At 40.8% G+C, this 19283-nt stretch overlaps 2 protein-coding genes across 7 annotated transcripts in view; one reads left to right on the top strand and one right to left on the bottom strand.

Moving 5' to 3' along the window:
* cbl (Cbl proto-oncogene, E3 ubiquitin protein ligase) overlaps positions 1–15923 on the top strand; it is a 30935-nt gene extending 15012 nt beyond the window's left edge. The window contains exons 3-16 of one of the 3 annotated variants that reach the window (XM_068584085.1): positions 1711–1854; positions 2872–3028; positions 4151–4272; positions 5403–5540; positions 5810–5897; positions 6596–6727; positions 6908–7129; positions 8262–8393; positions 9015–9446; positions 10010–10098; positions 10302–10502; positions 10629–10717; positions 10912–11169; positions 12678–15923. In XM_068584085.1, coding sequence (XP_068440186.1) covers positions 1711–1854; positions 2872–3028; positions 4151–4272; positions 5403–5540; positions 5810–5897; positions 6596–6727; positions 6908–7129; positions 8262–8393; positions 9015–9446; positions 10010–10098; positions 10302–10502; positions 10629–10717; positions 10912–11169; positions 12678–12970 — 2497 coding nt within the window. In that variant the 3' untranslated portion in view covers positions 12971–15923. Of the gene's footprint in view, positions 1–1707; positions 1855–2871; positions 3029–4150; positions 4273–5402; positions 5541–5809; positions 5898–6595; positions 6728–6907; positions 7130–8261; positions 8394–9014; positions 9447–10009; positions 10099–10301; positions 10503–10628; positions 10718–10911; positions 11170–12677 lie in introns of all 3 variants that reach the window. The other 2 variants (XM_068584086.1, XM_068584084.1) reach the window with 2 other exon arrangements.
* A 620-nt stretch (positions 15924–16543) lies between these two features.
* mcamb (melanoma cell adhesion molecule b) overlaps positions 16544–19283 on the bottom strand; it is a 31363-nt gene continuing 28623 nt past the window's right edge. For 3 of the 4 annotated variants that reach the window (XM_068584087.1, XM_068584089.1, XM_068584090.1), the window contains 2 exons: positions 18401–18512; positions 16544–18222 (listed from right to left, as the gene is read on the bottom strand). In XM_068584087.1, coding sequence (XP_068440188.1) covers positions 18193–18222; positions 18401–18512 — 142 coding nt within the window. In that variant the 3' untranslated portion in view covers positions 16544–18192. Of the gene's footprint in view, positions 18228–18400; positions 18513–19283 lie in introns of all 4 variants that reach the window. The other variant, XM_068584088.1, reaches the window with a different exon arrangement.

The raw sequence follows: 19283 nt of genomic DNA, 5'->3' as shown, positions 1-19283 counted from the left end.
AAAAAAAGGTGCCGGGCCTTCAAAGCAATATCTGGTGGCCTGAACAGAATCACAAAGTTATAGCTATTTTATAATTTAAAAAAAAAAAAAGAATTTCATTTTGCATATATTTATTTTTTAGTGTAGCTAGCATCTCAAACCTAGAATCTCAGGACTTACTGAAGACCGCTTTCCCACAGTGGGTTATGTGCGTCTGGTGAGTGAAATTCTGAATATGTTACTGTTTTACATTTGCAGTCTTATTTAATCATAAACAAGCCACAGCGCTGTTGTTGCTGCTGCCCTCCATGCACCAAGGTGCACTGCTGCCGCCGGCGCAGCAATGTCTCGTCTGTTCACTGTGCAGGGTGTCAGTGCCGAGGTTTTGTTGGCTTGATTTGGACAACATGCATTGTTGTTGATCCGACGAGGTTGGGCTCTCCTCTCCTCTTGCTGTGCTAGCCCTCGTTGGGCGCATTTCCTCCGCTGTGATGCACCGCGACCGGCTCTAGGTCGGCTTGGAAAGGCTGGGGCAAAGGTGGCACGCCGTCCTGGCCACATGCTTTAGAGCGCCCGTGCCAGGACCTCACCGCTTCCCGGGGCCATGGATTATGTGCTTGCTGTGTCTTCTCTCCCCGCCAGGGAGGGACGAGGTCCCCTGCTCCCGGCGCAACTGTCGACCAGGGCAGACTGTCCTCAGTGTGCCTTGACCGCGTCGTGTCGCCAGAGCAGAGATCAGCCCTTGTTTTTTTTTTCTCTCGTCATTTGGAGCGGCTCCGCGGGTCCAAATGGCACGTATGCTCGTTGTGGTGCCCTGTGGAGGAGTGGGTGGTGGACTGTATGAACGCGCCGTGTATTGAGTGACAGACCCACTTAATATTTCAAGTCATGGAAATTCATTGGTCTAAATATGTATGAACCCTGCTAATGTTAAGCAGCTAATGGCAGTTCTCAGTGGGAGGAAACACCAAGCAGAAACCTGGCCTTGACTAAAATGTCTGTTTATTTTTTAATACTATCCATCTTATTGCATATTTTAGAAACTATAATTTCATTCTTATGTAAAACTAAGCCTTTACGTGGCCTCTCATGCGTGTCAGAACCAAATTGAAGAGTCACAGAGTTTGCCTTGTGTAAAAACAAATAAAAAATAATTTGGTGTCATCTCAAGCTTGTCATGCATTTCCTTTTCCTTGTAACTAGTATAACAAGTATGAAACCAAACCACATGCCCACACAATGGCTTGGTTAATACCCTCAAACAGATCTAATCTACAACCACCACACCCATTAAAGGCAGCAGATCTACATGTCACTTTCTCAACTTTCTTTGTTGTATATGCTTACAAAATAAAAAAATTAAAAAAACATATATAATTATTAAACATAAAATAATTATATGTATTTTTTTATTGGTGATGGCCAATGTTTCAGACCAGCTAGTTGACAGCAAAGTGGATTGCAACACTGTGTGTGTGTGTGTGTGTGTGTGTGTGTGTGTGTGTGTGTGTGTGTGTGTGTGTGTGTGTGTGTGTGTGTGTGTGTGTGTGTGTGTGTTATTATTTTTTTGTGTCAGTATTTCATTTGCAAGATAAAAAGCAGATATTTCCTCATGTAACTTACCAATGTTAGAGCTCGGTATGTTTGCTCTTAGAGCTGTTGTATTGGCCAACGATAACCACAATGCAATGATGAAAAGGTGAAGTCTCACACTATACTTTTCCACAGAAGGAACCTCACCAAGCTGTCGTTGATCTTCAGCCACATGCTGGCCGAGCTGAAGGCCATCTTCCCCAATGGTCTGTTTCAGGGCGACAACTTCCGCATCACCAAGGCAGACGCTGCAGAGTTCTGGCGACGCGCCTTTGGGGACAAGTGAGCCCAATTCTATATGATTTTTTTATACATTGAATATTATTTTACCACATTGTATCCAAACTAGCATTCTGGAAGCCGTGGGGTTTAATGACAAACAGTTTAATGACAAGTTGCTACGCTAAGAGAATAGGAATGAGAGACATCTAAGAGCAATAGTTTTAGTCTCCTTACTCTTTTTTTTTTTTTTTTTTTTTTTTTACAGTAGTTACAGACAATAATTATCTTCTCTGCAACACATGTTTGGTTACTGAATACAGAACATTTTAAACCAAAGGGGAACCCATGGTTTACATAATCACACACATAAGTTCCCAACTACACACAGTGTTATCAGATGCTTATATACAAAAATAACGGAGAAGATCTAACTATAACCACGTGAAACTACAAAAACATCTTAATAGCTGGGTTTTCCAAATACTACTTAATGGTACATTCATTTCCCCATTCATTAGATAATTGTGTGGCTTATATATCTTACTTTTTCATCAGGATCAGACAAACCATTTGGGAAAGAAAATTACTTTATTTAAAATTATTCTGAGGCAGCTGCTATAGCTTGGAGGTAGAGTGGGCAATCCGCGGCTCCGCCAGTCCGTGTGCTTGAATGCGACACTGACACTATGAAGGTGGCACCCTGCATGGTAGCCTTTGCCATTATTGTATGAATGACTGTGTGTGTGTGAAAGATTGCATGTCGTATACAGCACTTTGAGCGGTTGGGAAAACTAGAAAGAGGCTTTATTCACATGCAAGTCAATTTACCATCGGTTTGCATATCTGGTAGCTGTCTCTTAAAGATTAGGTTAGCACTCATGACCAATGATCCTCAAATCTCTATTTGGTTGTACTAAAATAGCACTTACACAAATTAGCATTTCCTGTTTTCTCTTGAATCTTATATTTTTATGCTACAAGGTAGCATGCAGGTCATCTATATTTGTCACTTGTTATATATCATGTTCGATTTTAGTATTTGCAAGGGTATGTTGTCATGCGTTTTGTGTTTTACAGAACGATTGTGCCTTGGAAGATGTTCCGTCAGTCCCTCCATGAGTTTCATCCCATCAGCTCAGGACTGGAGGCCATGGCCCTCAAGTCCACCATAGACCTCACCTGCAACGACTATATCTCTGTCTTTGAGTTTGACATCTTCACCAGGCTATTCCAGGTAGTGACACTTTACTTTGCCCTAGCAAAACTGACTCAACTTTGTAATAAAATAGACCACACTACTGACATATGCAGGCTTAGAATGAAGCATTAGCAGTGTGGGTTTCTCAGGCATCTTCCCCAGAGTTTATCCATATTATTTAGTGCAAGCATTTTGTATAAACATTGTAATTAACACACTATCATATGAAAACCGTTGATGTTTTATACCCTCTCATCTGTAAGCCTTGATTCCTGTGTTTTAATTCACAAGGTCTAAATCCTTTTAAATCATATCTCAACTGCAATAGCATATGTCGCTTATACTGTCAGTGACATCTCCAGTTACTTGTGTGCATGACACAGACCGGCTTAATGAACCCTAAAGAGATTACAGACATGTCCTCTGATACTTGCTCACACAGAAGAATGTCCTCAAATGCAGAACAGGAAGTAAGGCTGTGGCCATTTTAAGCGATGTCAGTACAGTACTCATAAACCCTTCGATAGGTTCCAGGCAGTATCTTTAGGCTGAATCATGTTCACACTCATTCACCAACAGTATTGTTCAAAGTTTAGTTGGCCTCTACTTTCAAGTGCAAACAGAGCAGGGTTCTTTTTTTTTAAAGTTTTTTTTTTTTTAATTGCACCTATTAGGCAACCGTGCCCTAAAAGGTACAAGAGAGATGCGATACAATATGTCTAACATGAGTCCAACTTGTGACTTCCTGTGTGCAAAAAAGTATAAATATACAAAATCAGATTTTGATTATTGCAATTATGGCGACGCTATGTGAGGAACGACTTGAGTCAATTAGTTTTTAAGGAAACTAAATCAAAGAGACTTTTCCCTGCTTTAAGTACAGCGTGGGAAGCAGTGTGCTTTTGTCTATCTAATCTTCCCCGTTCTGTTGTTGCCGGATGGTATCAAATGAGTTGTCTGTAATTCTGCTTTATGGGCCTTGTTACACTGCTAGACCCAGGTTGAAATTATTGTAAATCCCACTGCAGTTCAGTAAATTGCTGTTTTCAGCGTCGTCCCTGAAGCAGTATGTATTCTCCATTACTCTGCTCATACTATGATTGCTGTGTCTGATCTCTCGCACATCTGATGACTCACTCTATTCATTCGTATGTGTAGCCTTGGACGTCTCTGCTGCGGAACTGGAACAGCTTGGCAGTTACTCACCCGGGGTACATGGCCTTCCTCACCTACGATGAGGTCAAAGCACGACTACAGAAGTTCATCCACAAGCCTGGCAGGTGAGACCTCCAGAGAAAGGAACGTGATTGCATGCATACAGCTTGTTATGCAGTCGAAAGAAAAATGTGGTGTCATTTGGTGCTCCAGAACAACATTGCAGTAGTGCCTAAAATCAATGGCCTGATTGTACTCTAAAAGCTGTTTGGGTATATGGCACAAGTGGGGGAAAAAGAAGTTGCATTCTACAAACTCAATCAGTGATGAGGCCATTTCCAAACATGAATCTTTGATGTTTATGATAAAATAGTCGTATCCTCCTTTTCTGGCCTTCCTCTGTCACATACCAGTGGTCTCCAGCGTGCACTGAATGCTGCAGATAGTGTTCTAACAAAGACAGGCTTCTTTGCACCGGTCATTCAATACCCCTGATTTTTAATTAAGTAATTTCCTTTTACACAATTCTTAACTTGTACATTGAAACAAGGAGGCAGCAAATGTTTATTACTGTGAAGAGTGGCTGCGTCTTTCTATACTTTTCAATATGTTAAAGCACAGCTGTTCATGTCCATGACCAGTTGTGGCAAGCACGGTCACCCTCACCACATGTGTTGAATGCATTTCCTCCCTCTTAAAACATTTGTAATGGATATTTAAAAAGGATGTCAAATCCAGCATCTTTTTTATCCATGTATAGTTGCTAGCAGTATTGATGAGGAATTTTTGCTAAACATGTTGGAATAGTATTAAACTATAACTGTATCAGAATCAGAAATGTTTTATTGCCACATAAGTTATTACAAACGAGGAATTTGTCCTGGCGGAGGGTGCATCATAAAACACAACAATAATAACAACAACAACAAGGAACATTCAACTGTAAAAGTGAAAGTATAAAATTTAGATAAAAAACAAGTAAGTAAATGCCATATGCTGTGACCCACTCATCAGAAAAAAGAACCTTCAACTTCAAGCTTCAACTTCAACCTTCATTAATCAAAATATGCATTAAACTATGCCTTTGCTTGATGTTAATTTATTATCCTTTATTTTGAAGAGCAGCGGTGAGTTTTAATGTGCATGATGTTTTCGCCTGACATGCATCTTGTCTCGGGTTTATTGATAACTGTGACAATGTTGTAATTGTAGTTACTTTTTAAGTCACATCTTTTTTTTTCTCTTTTTTTTTAAGTTACATCTTCCGTCTGAGCTGCACACGGCTGGGCCAGTGGGCCATTGGCTACGTGACAGCAGATGGAAACATACTCCAGACTATTCCCCACAATAAACCCCTCTTCCAGGCCCTCATAGATGGCTTCAGGGAAGGATTGTAAGTGCACTGGCTTTATTTTTTTTTCTGGCTTTTTCTTGGGTATTTTTATATATTCTGTGTTTGTTCTTCACGTGTATTGTTCTTCATTTGACACAGTTTGATCTAATGATCCATGAGTCAAGCTTCCTGTCATGTGCACGACTTTTTCTTTCTGCCATTAGCCTTTTTTTCCTCTCTTCTCTTCCTGCAAAGCATGCATCTATAGGTATACATTGATTGTAATCATATTAACGAGTTATGATGAGAACCTTTTTCTTTACCTCCAGCTATTTATTCCCCGATGGCCGGGCCCAAAATCCAGATCTGACAGGTCTGTGTGAGCCTTCACCTCAAGACCACATCAAAGTCACACAGGTCAGAGCAGTATGCTTCTCAGACTGAATTCTCACTCTTTAATATCTTGTATATTCTTGCTGTTCTTATGCATTTATTGTAAATCTCAAATAGCCTTTTTTTAGTGCATACAAAGCTCAGTAAAGTTCTCAGTGAAATAAAAATGTATGTAACAGTCCACACGTGCATTACTGGATATTTTTCCTTTAGTGTTGAGTCATCTTCTTTAAAGTTCACTTCACTTAAACAGTGTTGTGTTCCCCACAAACACTGCGTTGAACAAGGAATGAGCAAAGTGCCTTTTTAGAATATGATAGTTTGGTGGTTCAAGCTAATTGTTCTTTTGTCAGTGCGAGCTTCCTCTCTTGTTAAGCAATCCAGGAAACCCCATCTGTCATATCTATCAATATTTCATACACTCACTAAAGGACACATCATGTTAAATGTACCATATACATAACTGAATTATAAAATCGTGTCCAGACCAGTCTCTTGTTTTTGTCTGGCATACCTCTCTTCTCAGGGTTTCGCAAAAGTGAACAGACTAATTTCGCTTGAGCACATGACTGAAACTAGAAATACGCCCGCGCATTTTAACTTGGCTCCTGATCCTTCTGGGCTCTTTTAAAATGATCTCAGATGGTGTTTCTACCGTATGATGTTACTGCGTATGGACACTGAAAGCTCATCGTTGTCTCTTCTTTTTTTTTTCGCCTCAGGAGCAATATGAGCTGTACTGTGAGATGGGCTCCACTTTCCAGCTGTGTAAGATCTGTGCCGAGAACGACAAGGATGTGAAGATTGAGCCCTGTGGTCATCTTATGTGCACCTCCTGTCTCACTGCCTGGCAGGTAAGAGTGTACGTGGGTAGATGCAAGAGGTCTGTGTGGGTGATTGCTCCAAGTTAAACCATATAACTCATACCTGTTGAGAGAACTCACTGTGGAAGTGTTCTTCTCAGAGACGTATAAAAGCACATAACCTTCTTTCATCTCGGTGTTCTATTACATCTGCCTCTCTGCCTGTCACAGGAGTCAGAGGGTCAGGGAACGGGATGCCCCTTCTGTCGCTGTGAGATTAAGGGGACAGAGCCCATTGTTGTGGATCCCTTTGACCCCAAAGATGACAAGCTTGGGGGCTCGTGCAGGGGCATTTTTGGGGCGGAGGGTGCTCCATCACCCAGCTATGATGATGATGATGACGACAGACTTGAAGACCCCCACCTCATGATGAGCAAACTGGCCTGCACAAAGGTAATATTGAGAAAAGACTGTGACTTGATTGAGAGAAAAGTTGTGACAGTTTGTCTAAAGTTTTCCAGTCATGACATTTTTTTTTCCATTTGATAAAACATGGCGGCCCGTGGCTTTGTTGGTTTGACACCCTGAATGCATATCATTGGTTGCTCCTGTCCTCTCCGCTGCTCTTCTTGTACCTGACCCATCTCTGGATAGATGAAACACTGCTTGCTTTGCCCTTTTCACTTTTTGTGAGCTTCAAGCTCACGGCTCATATCTCAAGTCTTTCATCTCCATCTTTCAAGGTGCCAAGGTAACAGCTTTTTTATGCCTCGGTATTTGATTGACGGGCATTCTCCTATCCTCCGGTTTTTATGTTCCTCTGAGAAACTCTTGAGTGCATTAGTCTGCTTATAGAGTAGGTGCATATCTGATATCACACACACTTTGATGTGGTCCCTGAAAATATTTTGGCTTTCATTGCTGACCCAGCCTCTTTCTTATCTTTGACTATTTTTTCAATGTGCACTATGAAGTACTTGGTTGTACTTTATAAATAATTTGTGTTGATTTGTGTTTGAGTCTTGGATTTATATACATATACGTTTTCATACAGTGCAGTCAAATTGAAAGGTATGGTGTATTATATTGAACAGGCCATTTGTTCTCGACAATGCAAACAGTGTTGCACAGTTTTACCATAAATAGGTTTGTTAGACCGTGGGAAAGTCTGGGCCCTGAAAACATTTGTATGACAGAAATCATGACATCCAGCTGATTAACTAAACTAAGCTAGTTATTCTCAACACATATATAAATTAGGGGTTTTATAATACAATAATTTGCTTATTCATTCATTTATCTAGCAAAAGAACCGTGAAACAAAAAAGCACATACCATGAGAATTGGTTTCATTTTTTAGGATTTGTTCCTCCTTAACAATTTCAGCCTTTTTATGCAGATGATTTTTGACGTGACCATTTGAGGAAAACTCAGATGGGAACTGTTGTGCTGAGTATTGCTCTTAATCTGCTCTGCTGTGCCTACTTGCAATCTAAAAAAAGTGAGCTTGACCGTGTTCGTGAATCTCTGAAAAGGTGTCATTAGACAAATCCTGATTCCGGTGTTTTGTTTCCTGTTGGTCCAGGTGGAGCGCCCCCCGTCCCCTATGTCCATGGCTCCTCAGTCCTCTCTTCCCCCTGTGCCGCCCAGACTAGACCTGCTACCACACAGACCTCCAAACCCCCCTGGTGCCTGCAGCCCCGTGGTCACCAGTAAGGTACCTGAACATACACAACCAACAACCCATAGTGTTGGCAAGAGGGGATGTATTCAAATTAATGTTTTTTAATTTACATACGTCACAGCCACACAGCATCTTCAATATGTCATAGCGTACAGGTTAACAGGAAATAGTGCTGTCACAAAAGAAAACGTTATTCTATTTGGTGTCAATAGAATTTACACATAATTTTAATGCCGTCACTTCTGTCTCCCCCTAAAATCAGTTTGTACTGGGTTTTTTTTTTATTGTACCTTCTGCCAAACTACTCAAATATTCTGCTTTACAGCTGGTTTGTAGCTTGACTTGATAAATTCAAACAATGATAGCAGAGATCAAATCAAATTTGAAAATAATACCAGGAATCTAGCTCTGTTATTAAAATTATGCTTACTCATATTACCCCTTTGATAGAAGTAAAGTGTGAACATGACAGCTATAATCAGTGTATTTTATATTCATCATAGAAGTGTCAATAAGGATAAATGCATTCACAGTGGTCTTGTTGCTGAATGGATTAATTCCAGCCTAAAGAATAACAGCACTAAGTTTTATTTGTTACTTCAATATTGAATGAAGTTTAAATGAGTTTTCTCCATCTCTGTTTCTCCCCTCCAGGCAGCATCTCACCACAAAGACAAGCCTCTTCCACTCCCCCCTGCACTGCGAGATCTCCCTCCTCCTCCTCCTCCAGACCGCCCCCACACAGCCGGGGCGGCCCCCGATGGGCGGCTGCAGAGGCGGCCCTTGCCCTGCACTCCCGGAGAGCCTCCTCGAGATAAGTTCCCTCCTGCACCCCCAAATCGCCCCCTGGCTGACTGGAACTCCCGTCCGGTTCCTAAGGCGCCCACTTCTTCTTCCTCGTCTTCCTCCTCATCCTCCTCATCGGCATCTTCATCCACCCAAGTCTCCAGTCTGGGAGTGGACATTCGAGCAGGTGTCAGGGAACTCTCCAACCGGCACTCCCTCCCCTTGGCACTGCCTTCTGCTCTGGACACGCGGTCAGACTCGTACAAGAACAACAGCTCCCTCAGTCTGGATCACCAGCTGGTCAGTGAAACCACAAAAACACCACAACAACCATTTGGTTTGATATTTATTTATTGTCTACGATTAGGAACGCACAACAGTTTGAGAACTGTTATAAATGTGGCTCCACTTAACAGTCCATTACACTGTTCCCTGTAAGTGGGTGGGTTTTTTCATTGCGGTGGGTGGGTTTCTAAGTTGCATTTATAGTTGTAATGGATAGTCATTACAACTTCATAATAGTTATAAAATCCATTATGTCTACATGGGGTTGGCTGTGCCATCTCAATGGTATGAGAGTTAGATTGTTAAAAGTTGTAGTTCAACATTTTGGGAGTTGTGTATTCACTTTCTTTACATAGTTAGATAAAACGATGAACATAATCGTTAGCTTAGTAACATGTACAGTTAGATTTAGAGGTACTAAAAGGTGGATTTTGAGAGATTCTGAGCACAAAAAAAACTAATAAATGTATTTCTCTTAATGACAAGCTATTTCATTTAACATTCAGTATTTGGTTTCAAGATGTTGATTATGAAAATACATCACTTTAAAGTTTCTACGATTTCTGCTTTCTTAACAGAGTTTTGCTGCAGTTGCTGGTCAAGATTATGACAACCCCACAGTCAAGCCCTCCGCCTCAGCCAATGCCATCTATTCACTGGCATGCAGGTATGTTGTACTAGCACTATAATGACTTCAGGGGATTGGAGCATCTGATCTTTGAATGACTGATCTGCAAGTGAGCAAAAATCATTTGAAAGGCCACACAATATGTACTTCAGGAAGCTTGTTTCCACTCAAAACATTTAGCTTTTTTTGTGTTTGTTTTATGAATCCATATTTACAGTTCCAGTTTTCTGTTTTGTTGCCAGAACTTCTCCAGCCCAGAGATCAGTGACAGGAGAGGAGGCCCGTGACAGTGAGGAGGAGTCGGAGTACATGATCCCCTCCTCTCGTCCCGTCCTGCCCCCCATCATGGCACCATCTGGAGGGGACACCCCACCAGTCCAGAGACCTCCACAGTCTGCATCCACACTGCAGACACAGAGCCAAGCTACTGCAGTCAACTCACGGTATTTAAAACGATCAATGATTTCAGCAGCACATCGAAATTACTTTGGGGACTGTAATACTGCAATATATAATATTTAATACATTTGTGTTGCTTGTGGTGTTATTATTGTTGTTCGTTGTTGTAGGCTAGCGCTGGCTGAATTGGAGGATGGACCTCAAATGTATGAAGCCATGTACCACGGCCAGGCCAGGTCACAACAAGCCAGAGATTCAGGTATTTTGATTCATCAGTCTTTGGATGGGGTGTACAGGGACAGCTTGGATGAGCAGCACGAGTTACTATTTTAAACCTCTGTGTCCTTCATCAGACCTACTTTTCTGGAAAGATGTGTCTTTTCATTTAACTTTATGTTGTTTTCCGTCTTATCAGATACTGTAGTGCTAATGCATTGTTTTCAATCCATCCAGACTATTCAGAGTTGCCCCCTCTGGCGATGACCAATGGCCCAAGAGACCATGTAGCCGAGGACAGGGAGGAGGAAGAGCAGGAGGAAGAGGAGAACTGCTACGACTTCCCAAAACCGCGGTTGTCAATGGCCATGGCCCGACGGACCCTTTCAGAACTGGGTGGGTCGTCTTCCTCCTCTTTATCTTCCTCATCAAGCTCATCCTCCACCGCTGCTTTCGGACGCCTTTCTCTAGATTCGGATGCTGGAGCTGCAGCACGTATGTATACTTGTCCTCGTCGAGGCAGAGTTTGTTTTCCTACACGTTGTAACTTTTAAAAACACTTGCTGTCATACATTCCACAAGCCGTGTTAAATAATAACTTCTTTTTTTCCTATTTTTTTTCATTGGCTTATTCATCTAAGGCTACAGGCGACTCATTCTTGTATAAAAACAATTCCCCGCTTGCGCATGTGATAAATACATTAGTTCTGGTGCTACAGCACACCTGTGGCTTTTAGAAACAATTTAATAAATACATATATGTCATAAAGGTATGTATAAAATACATTAAAATTAACTTTTATTAAGAGGCATGGCACTTTGGAGAGTGATGGCATACAGTAACTCGTTCGTAGGAGTGGAAAATTGTGTGTCTGTATAATGAATTTACTTGGATGTAAAAATGTGTAATAGCGGCCTCTTTGCTCTGCACCTTACTGGCCAAAAAGCAAAAATTGCTGATTAATCAATATCTTGAACTAATTCAAAAGTCCTTTGACCGGGAGAGTAGACTGAAAAGTCAACTACAGCGTTTTTCTGCTACCTGGAATGAGGCCAGACGTACAGATTTTCCCCAAGATCTCGGAAGTTAATGTTAGATTTGGATTGATCACATGGAATTGATTTATTTGTTCCAGTATGTACATTCCTTGTGTGCAACAGCTAAAGACCAATCATTTCCTCAGAGTTGCTCCGTTACATCAGTGATCTTAAACAGTAAGTGATGCCTCCAGGTTGTTTTCCAGGAATCACGTGGGCTCTCTGTGTCTCCGTGGTAGTGCACAGGGTTATTGTCAATCAGAGGATCAGCGGTTTGATCCCTGGCTAGTCCCTGTCGATGTGTCCTTAAACACTTAACCCCGAAGTGATGGGCAGGTACGGGGGGCGATGACTTAAAGTGTTAAAGCACTTTAAGTGGTCTGGAAGACGAGAAAAGCACTTTACAAGTCAATTTACTGTCCGTGTCATCAAAATCTCACTGAGATCGACCCTCACCGCAAGCTTGTGCAACTAATGCAGCATTTAGTGACTTTATAGAAGAAGGTAGAAAAGCATTTATTTCTCTCCTTGTCTCTGCACTGAGCTGACATTTGCTACCTGCACAGTGAGTGCCGGCTGTCTGAGTATTCCACTGAACACTTAAATCTTTATATCTGAGGACCAATTAAATGGCTCTCAGACAAGCTGACAAGCTCCCAGATCATAATTGGACTCTTTATGCTTATCTTTTAAAGGTTGCTGCAGTGGAAAGGGCAACCAGTTCACCATATATACAGTTTTATAAAAACACTTATTACAGACAACAATCAATGTGCTGTTTGCCACATGTGCCTTTTTTCTTGAAGTGATCAGGATGTTTTTTTTAAATGAGATCTAAATTATTTCCAGTAAAGTAAATCTTCATTCACGTTGACCTATATTGACTCATTGAACTAGGGTGGTCCAGACTTTCACCTGTCACCTTTTTTTAAAGACGTATACATTCGCTCTCGCCTTTTCTTCAGCCTTCTCCGAGCCGGTGGAAGCACCAGAGAGACCTCCAAAGCCGCTGCCCAGACGAATGAACTCGGAGCGTCGACCCAGCCCCGTCCCACCCGTCCCTGCTCCACCCAGTGGAGGCGCGACAGGAGAAGCCAATTCCCACATCAGTTGCGAAATTGAGCAGCTCATGAGTGAAGGCTACTCTTACCAGGACATCCAGAAAGCACTGTTGATTGCACAAAACAATGTTGAAATGGCTAAGAATATCCTCCGCGAGTTTGTCTCCATTCCCTCCACTACGCATATTTCTACATAGCACCCTCTTTGTGCGTCTCTATCATCTGCTCTCTTGCCCTAGCTTGGCCCGGCCTGGTTGGGTTTAGGTCGGCACAGCCCGGCCCAAAGCCCGTTGCCTGCAGCACGACCTCCGGTGCTGGCCGACGCCCTCCATCCCTGTGGATTTTTAACTGGCTGTTTCACCAGTGAGCTCACAGCCTCTCTGGGACTTTGTGCTCTGCACTCCATGCGCTTTCAATAGTGTCTGGCCTTCTTGAAACTGCGACAGCAGGCCTCTTCGTTTTCATGGACATCTTCGCGGGAGGTACCAAGCATGTGTGGAACATTGACCGGATGCCAAGTGGCACCAGACTTTCGTAGGAATCCTGGGAAGACAGATTGGTATTTCCCTCGTTGAAGCCTCTGTCTGAAAATGTAACCAACACCTCACAAATAAAACTAAAAATGTATGTCTATATGAAAATTTAATATATGAGTAAATGTATATTAAATGTGTGTAATATATACAGTACGTGCATATAGAGTGTGTAAAAATAACTTCCGCTTTGAGGGTTGCTGTTGGTACAAGCGACATCAGTAGGCGGGGACCATTTTATAGAGGGCGTTGGCCCTTTTCTCGGACTGAGGGATGTGAGAGTGGAGAAATAAACGTGAGGAATAGTCAGGACATGTTCCTCGCTCGGATGTGTCAGCATCAGTTTAGAAGATGTGCAGCAGAGCTTTTTCATTTTGAATTCAGTCTGTTATGGCCTTTGGTTAACAATGTTGCTTTGGTACTTTTCCTCTTTTCTTTTTTTGTCTTGAGAAAAACATGCTTGTTTTGTCGTGTTGTAATTTTCCAAGTAGCATGGCGATGGTTTCAGGTCTGGACTGTTGTCTGGCAGCGTGTGTTTATACGTGTGAGTTTGTGTATGTAAGCATGCATGTGTGTGCGTGTCTGCCAGACTTGCTCCTCATGACCTTCTCTTAGATAAACCCCCTGTTCCTGTACAACATGAATGTGGAACACACGTACTCCCGTGACGGGGCCTCGTGTAGCCGCACCGCCCGGCAGTGAGATGACGAGAGGCCGTGCTGATGTAACGGCCCTGCAGTACCAGACGGGCTAGTGTTGTGTGATCCGTGGTGGCTGAAATGTTTTCATTGTGTCTTCGTCTCACTTCATTGGCTGTCTGGTTTAAACTTTTGACTCCGGCACAGTCCAGTGTTATGAAACAAAAAAAGATGACGTTGATTTACTTCGATAATATTTTCTTGTAATATTATCATGAATATTGTTATAATTAATTCAGAAGTGCTTCACTGCTGCTACTATTGTTAGTGCTAAACGATTAAGCCTTAAATGTACATTTGTGAATATTGTGTTTACCAGTCGTCCTGCTTCTTTAAAGTGACAGTATCACCTGCGTGGTCCGTGATGTAGCATACTTGAAAGTACAAACGTCTTGGGAGCCTGCAGCCCTCTCAAGCTGTCAACTATTCAGTGTTCAACATTTTTTTTAATATAAACTCTCTGTGATTCTCTACAGGTCGACTCTGCAATAGAGCAAACTAAATGCTTTCGCGACGTAAACCAGCCTTTTGTAATGGATTCCGGCTCATCTTTCATTAATTTCCTTTCTCTGTGGCATTTCATCGCCACTGCCTGGAAGTGACTGCAGAGGCTTTTGACAAAGTAGGCTCATGGGTTTGCTAGCTCACCCTTCCAAGTCTCTATTAAAATCAGTATTTGGGCCAAATGTAAGCGCTAACTCAGGAATAATGTTCATCTAAACAAGTGGCGTTCACCCGAGCTGCCAAAAAACGCGAGGAGACTCTGCAGCTCACCTGCTGTCTCTCCATCCAGTTGACATGTAGCTGAAAGCATCCGCTTAATGAAGTCACACAAGTAGCCTATTTCTTTTCTTTTTTGGTCACATAACTTGCACATTGTTCCTTTTTTTAATTTCCCATGTTGGCAGGACTAAAACAGCAGCTTTATTTCCAGGTACTACGAATAAATAAGATACATAAATGTAAGGAACTTTAAGGGTACATTCACTTGAACCTCTTCCAGCATATGAAGAACAATGTTTTTTGGGGGCAGGGTTTAAATCAGGCCATAGCCAATCAGAACTTGCGTATTCTCGGTATCGCTGTCTTGTTGACTGGAAACTATCTCTGCGCTGTCTGGCCATCCTCTAGTTCTTCTTTCCCTGTTCCTAGTTGCCTTGAGAAACTTCTTGAATGATGGGTAATGGACGGGGAGGTCTCCAATCCTCAATACTGTACCAATGTTTTGTTTATGGTTCGAGGACAGCGTGTCATTGTTTGTATTATTTACCTTTTTTTTTTATTGTTTGGTTTTCTCACAGTATACCAATCTGTGCTTTGATACTGTCACTCTAAAGAAAAAGCTTATTGTGCAAAGTTAGTAATATGAAAATCAAAAAAAAGGCTGTTTCATTTCATTTTGCATTCCTGTGCAAGTATTTTGTTCCAAAGTTTTTGTTTACTCGTGTGAATAATTCTGTGAGCAGTGCCACATGCTTAGAAATGCTCACTATGGGTAGAGCAAGGCCGTGCTGTTGAAGCGTGTGTTGGTATTGTTCTGTACCTGGTAATCTCGGAAGGCTTGATTGTGCAGTATGACTTGTATTAATCTGTCATCTCTGCCTTGTCGGTCGCATCAAGCGTCATCCTGGAGAACAGGTGCTGATCTAGGAACGGTTTCCTTTCCTTCGTCTTTCTTACCTGGAAGACGAACCAGGTCCAAGATCAGCACTCTGCTTCGGGGATGCTCGGTTTAACCGGCCTGTTACCTGAGTCCCTGTGTTGGGGTGCTTCAGCTCTGCCACAAGAGGGAGCTGTTGTTCCATGTAGTGTCACTTCTCATCAGTAAAAGTCCTTCATTAACTTTTTGATGGTTTTTAAAGCTCATGTCCCTTTGGAAGTATGCACAGTGCTGTTAATAAAATGATAAGTAAAAGCTACTTGTCTGTTCTCTCCATCCATATTCAAATGTGTTTAGCTTTTGGGCTTTTAAAATATATATATATTTATTTTTATATTTATATTATATTATATTTTATATTTTATTTATATATATATATATATATATATATATATATATATATATATATATATATATATATATATATATATATATATATATATATATATATATATATATATATATATATATATATATATATATATATATATATATACACACACACCAAAAAAAAGTATGTAAGCATACTGTATAACATTTTGTTAAACTTTTTTACAAATTATACTGTGACTTTTCTAGAAATACTTTAATATGACTTTTGATAATAAATCGCATGCTTGAAGACATATTTTCCTTTTTCCCCACGAGATGTGCATTTACAAAAGGTTGACTTCAATGATCAGAATCGGAAATGCACTAACTTCCATTCATCCTTTAATTTGTACCGCGTTACATACAGAGGCTTTTTCTGGGGAAACTTACTCAAAAAAGCCTCTTTCATAAAATACATTTATATTTGCATAATCAAAATGTGATATGAAAATATTGTTTCAACAGCCTTTAATTTCATAAGTAGCTTGTTGTCCAACTTGGAATTATTTCAAGCTTTTCTTTTCATTTAACAGTCAAATCTTTATTTGGTATAATTTTCAAAAACTACAAATAATGAAAACAATTTGTTGGTGAATTGGTTTGAATGTCATCAATAGCATACATTGTACATTTCACAACTCAAAGGCATTTTACAGATTTCAAACATCCAAACCTGTTCAACAGTGGTAGTTCTAAAAGCAGCAGAACAAAACAGAGCAGGAAGGGTGCGTATGGATGATACCTGCACATTACTGAGCAGCGAGCAGTGCATACTCATTGTTGATTGTCTACAAACGTAATTTGCATACAGGGAGTCGCAGTCATTCCCCCCTCCTCAGTAGTCAGATATCGTAGCCGGTCATCATGTCTGAGGGGGATTCCATGTCTCTTTTGGGAACCAACAGATTATTTCAAGATTCAGTCAAAACATGAAATAATTAATCCATTATACAGAATAATGTCACTTCTTTTTGAGGAGGGTAACGTCATGCCATGAACCATATTTACCACGGCAAAAGATCTGTTCTTCCCTCATCCAAACTAAAGTAGCGACAAACACCTTTCATTCACAGTCACATTCAACCGAACCACTGTTTCACACGAGAGAAACAGAACTGCATAAAGAACCACAAATAAATCAGTGCACTGAACATTAAATAGAAACATAACGAACAATAGAAATTCGGAAATTTCCATAGTATTTAATTTAATTTCTAAGGCATCTGTAACTTTTTAACTTGGCTGATGGCAACACTTCCACTCAAATACACAGAAAATACCAAAGCTAAACTGTGAAGGAGAAAAAAACAGTAAAGACAACTACAAAAAAAACTTTTATGTCAAACGCTGAAATTATTATTCACCCGTCTTGCAAAAAATATCTTTTGCAATATAGACAAACTGAGGAGTGTGAAGATGAATGTTAGCTTTAGAGAAGGACAAATACAAAGTGAAAGATGTGTGATTAAAAGATAAAACTTTGGTGTTGCTGTAACTGGCTGTAGGGGCCGCATCTCCGGGCCCCAAAGAGTTCAGTGTACAGACTTAAGCAAAACAGGAAGCATACAGACAAAAAAAACATTAAAAATAAAAACAAAATAAAATACTATCTGGTCATTTCTTTTTTTTGTTTTTTTTGTTTTATTGTGTTATTTTAAATAAAGAAATATATACATAGATTATAATATGTACACTTGATAAGAGCTGTTTCAGGCTGCTCTCCAGTGATTACTTTGCCTGAGTTGATGTGTAGTCGGGTATAAAAACAGTCCCTGGTCAATGTTGTGCTCAAATTATTGTTCTGCAGACAATCAGCAGTATACAAGGCTTCTGGTTATAAGAACCACAAGCGAAGGATAGTCCTTGTTTCAATGGTGGGAAATTTATTTGCAGAGTTACGGTACGGAGTGCTCAAATTACTTCAAAATAACGCTTGATCCAACAGATTCTTTTGCTGGATGAAACAGACAGTAAGCAAAAGCTGCAGCATAGAATAACTTGAGACTCAGGCGGCATCGTGGTATAAACTGACAGACGACTTTTCCTTGACATAACTCTGGGATTGAGGGGCTGTGGTGGGAGCTTGAAGGCATCGGCCGGTCTGAGCCTGAGAGGAAAGAACAGGAGCAGCTGTTGGTGCGTCAGCAGTCGTCTCCTCACGTCTGTACATCCAGGTACGCACCTCCCTTTACTCCAGATGGGAAACACACACATTAAAACATTGATACAGGTAAAGGGGGACAAGTGGGTGCAGGGTGTGTAAATATGTTCACGGTGTAATTGGATCAGCATAAAAACAGCATCGTCTTCGGCTGTTTTTCTACTGGAAGCTGTTTCGCTGTTCATGTAAACGTAGATATCTACCTGGTTGTTGGGAGGTTGCTTTTCCCCGTTGACTCCGAGGAGCACAGCTTCTTCAGTGTTGTCGCTCTTCATCTCCACCACGATGTTGTCTTTGCCGGACTTCTCTTTAGTGCTACAAGACCAAATAGAAACATACTGCAACGATGATGACTCATTGTTTGTTTACATTGTGGACATTTGAAGGTAGTGGAAATGCGCTGTAAACATAACACTGACATATATAATTACCTATTAAGTTGATATGCTAAAAAAAAAAAAAAAAGCAAACCGTTGCTTTTTCGAACATCCAGGCATTACGGAGCAAATCTCTTAAAAACCTAAAAGATGCTACAAGGCTCCTTAGAGCAGAGAGGAACTGCAGAGTTGGTGATAATTATCTTTAGGTTTATCAAAATGAGCAGCACCTCTCATATGACGCGTTGTCCTTTGTAAATATTAATTGCAGCAACTTTAAGCATCGTTTAAATAAAGGTTTTCTTCAAGCAACTTCATCCATGTATTTAAGTTGTATTATATATAGCTGACTTAAGGCCAATAAGGGATCGGATTTCTTCCAAGCAAAATAAACGCTGGCCATGCCGGAGATCAGGTCGAGCATCTCAGTTGACACAGAACATAACGTTCATATGGGTTCAAAGATTGATCTAAAATCTAAAATGTACGGTGGTAAATCACTTCTGTACCTCCAGAAGGAAAATATTAATATTGCCATTCAATATTACCTTAATATTATCTTAGACGCCTTTTTGTAAAAAGAAGAAAGAAAAAATGATCATCTCCAGATTCATATTGATTATAACATTAATGTTGCTTTCCAAATGAATAAATCAGCAATTTCACTTTAACTCAAGAAATTGAAGTCCTAATGTGTATGAACTCCCCT

This window comes from Clinocottus analis, unplaced genomic scaffold (assembly GCF_023055335.1).
Source record: "Clinocottus analis isolate CAN_PGR_092001 unplaced genomic scaffold, fCliAna1.0.p SCAF_2, whole genome shotgun sequence".
Classification (NCBI taxonomy): domain Eukaryota; kingdom Metazoa; phylum Chordata; class Actinopteri; order Perciformes; family Cottidae; genus Clinocottus; species Clinocottus analis.
Note: the sequence above shows the minus strand (reverse complement) of the source record. Positions and strands in the feature narration are given on the sequence as shown.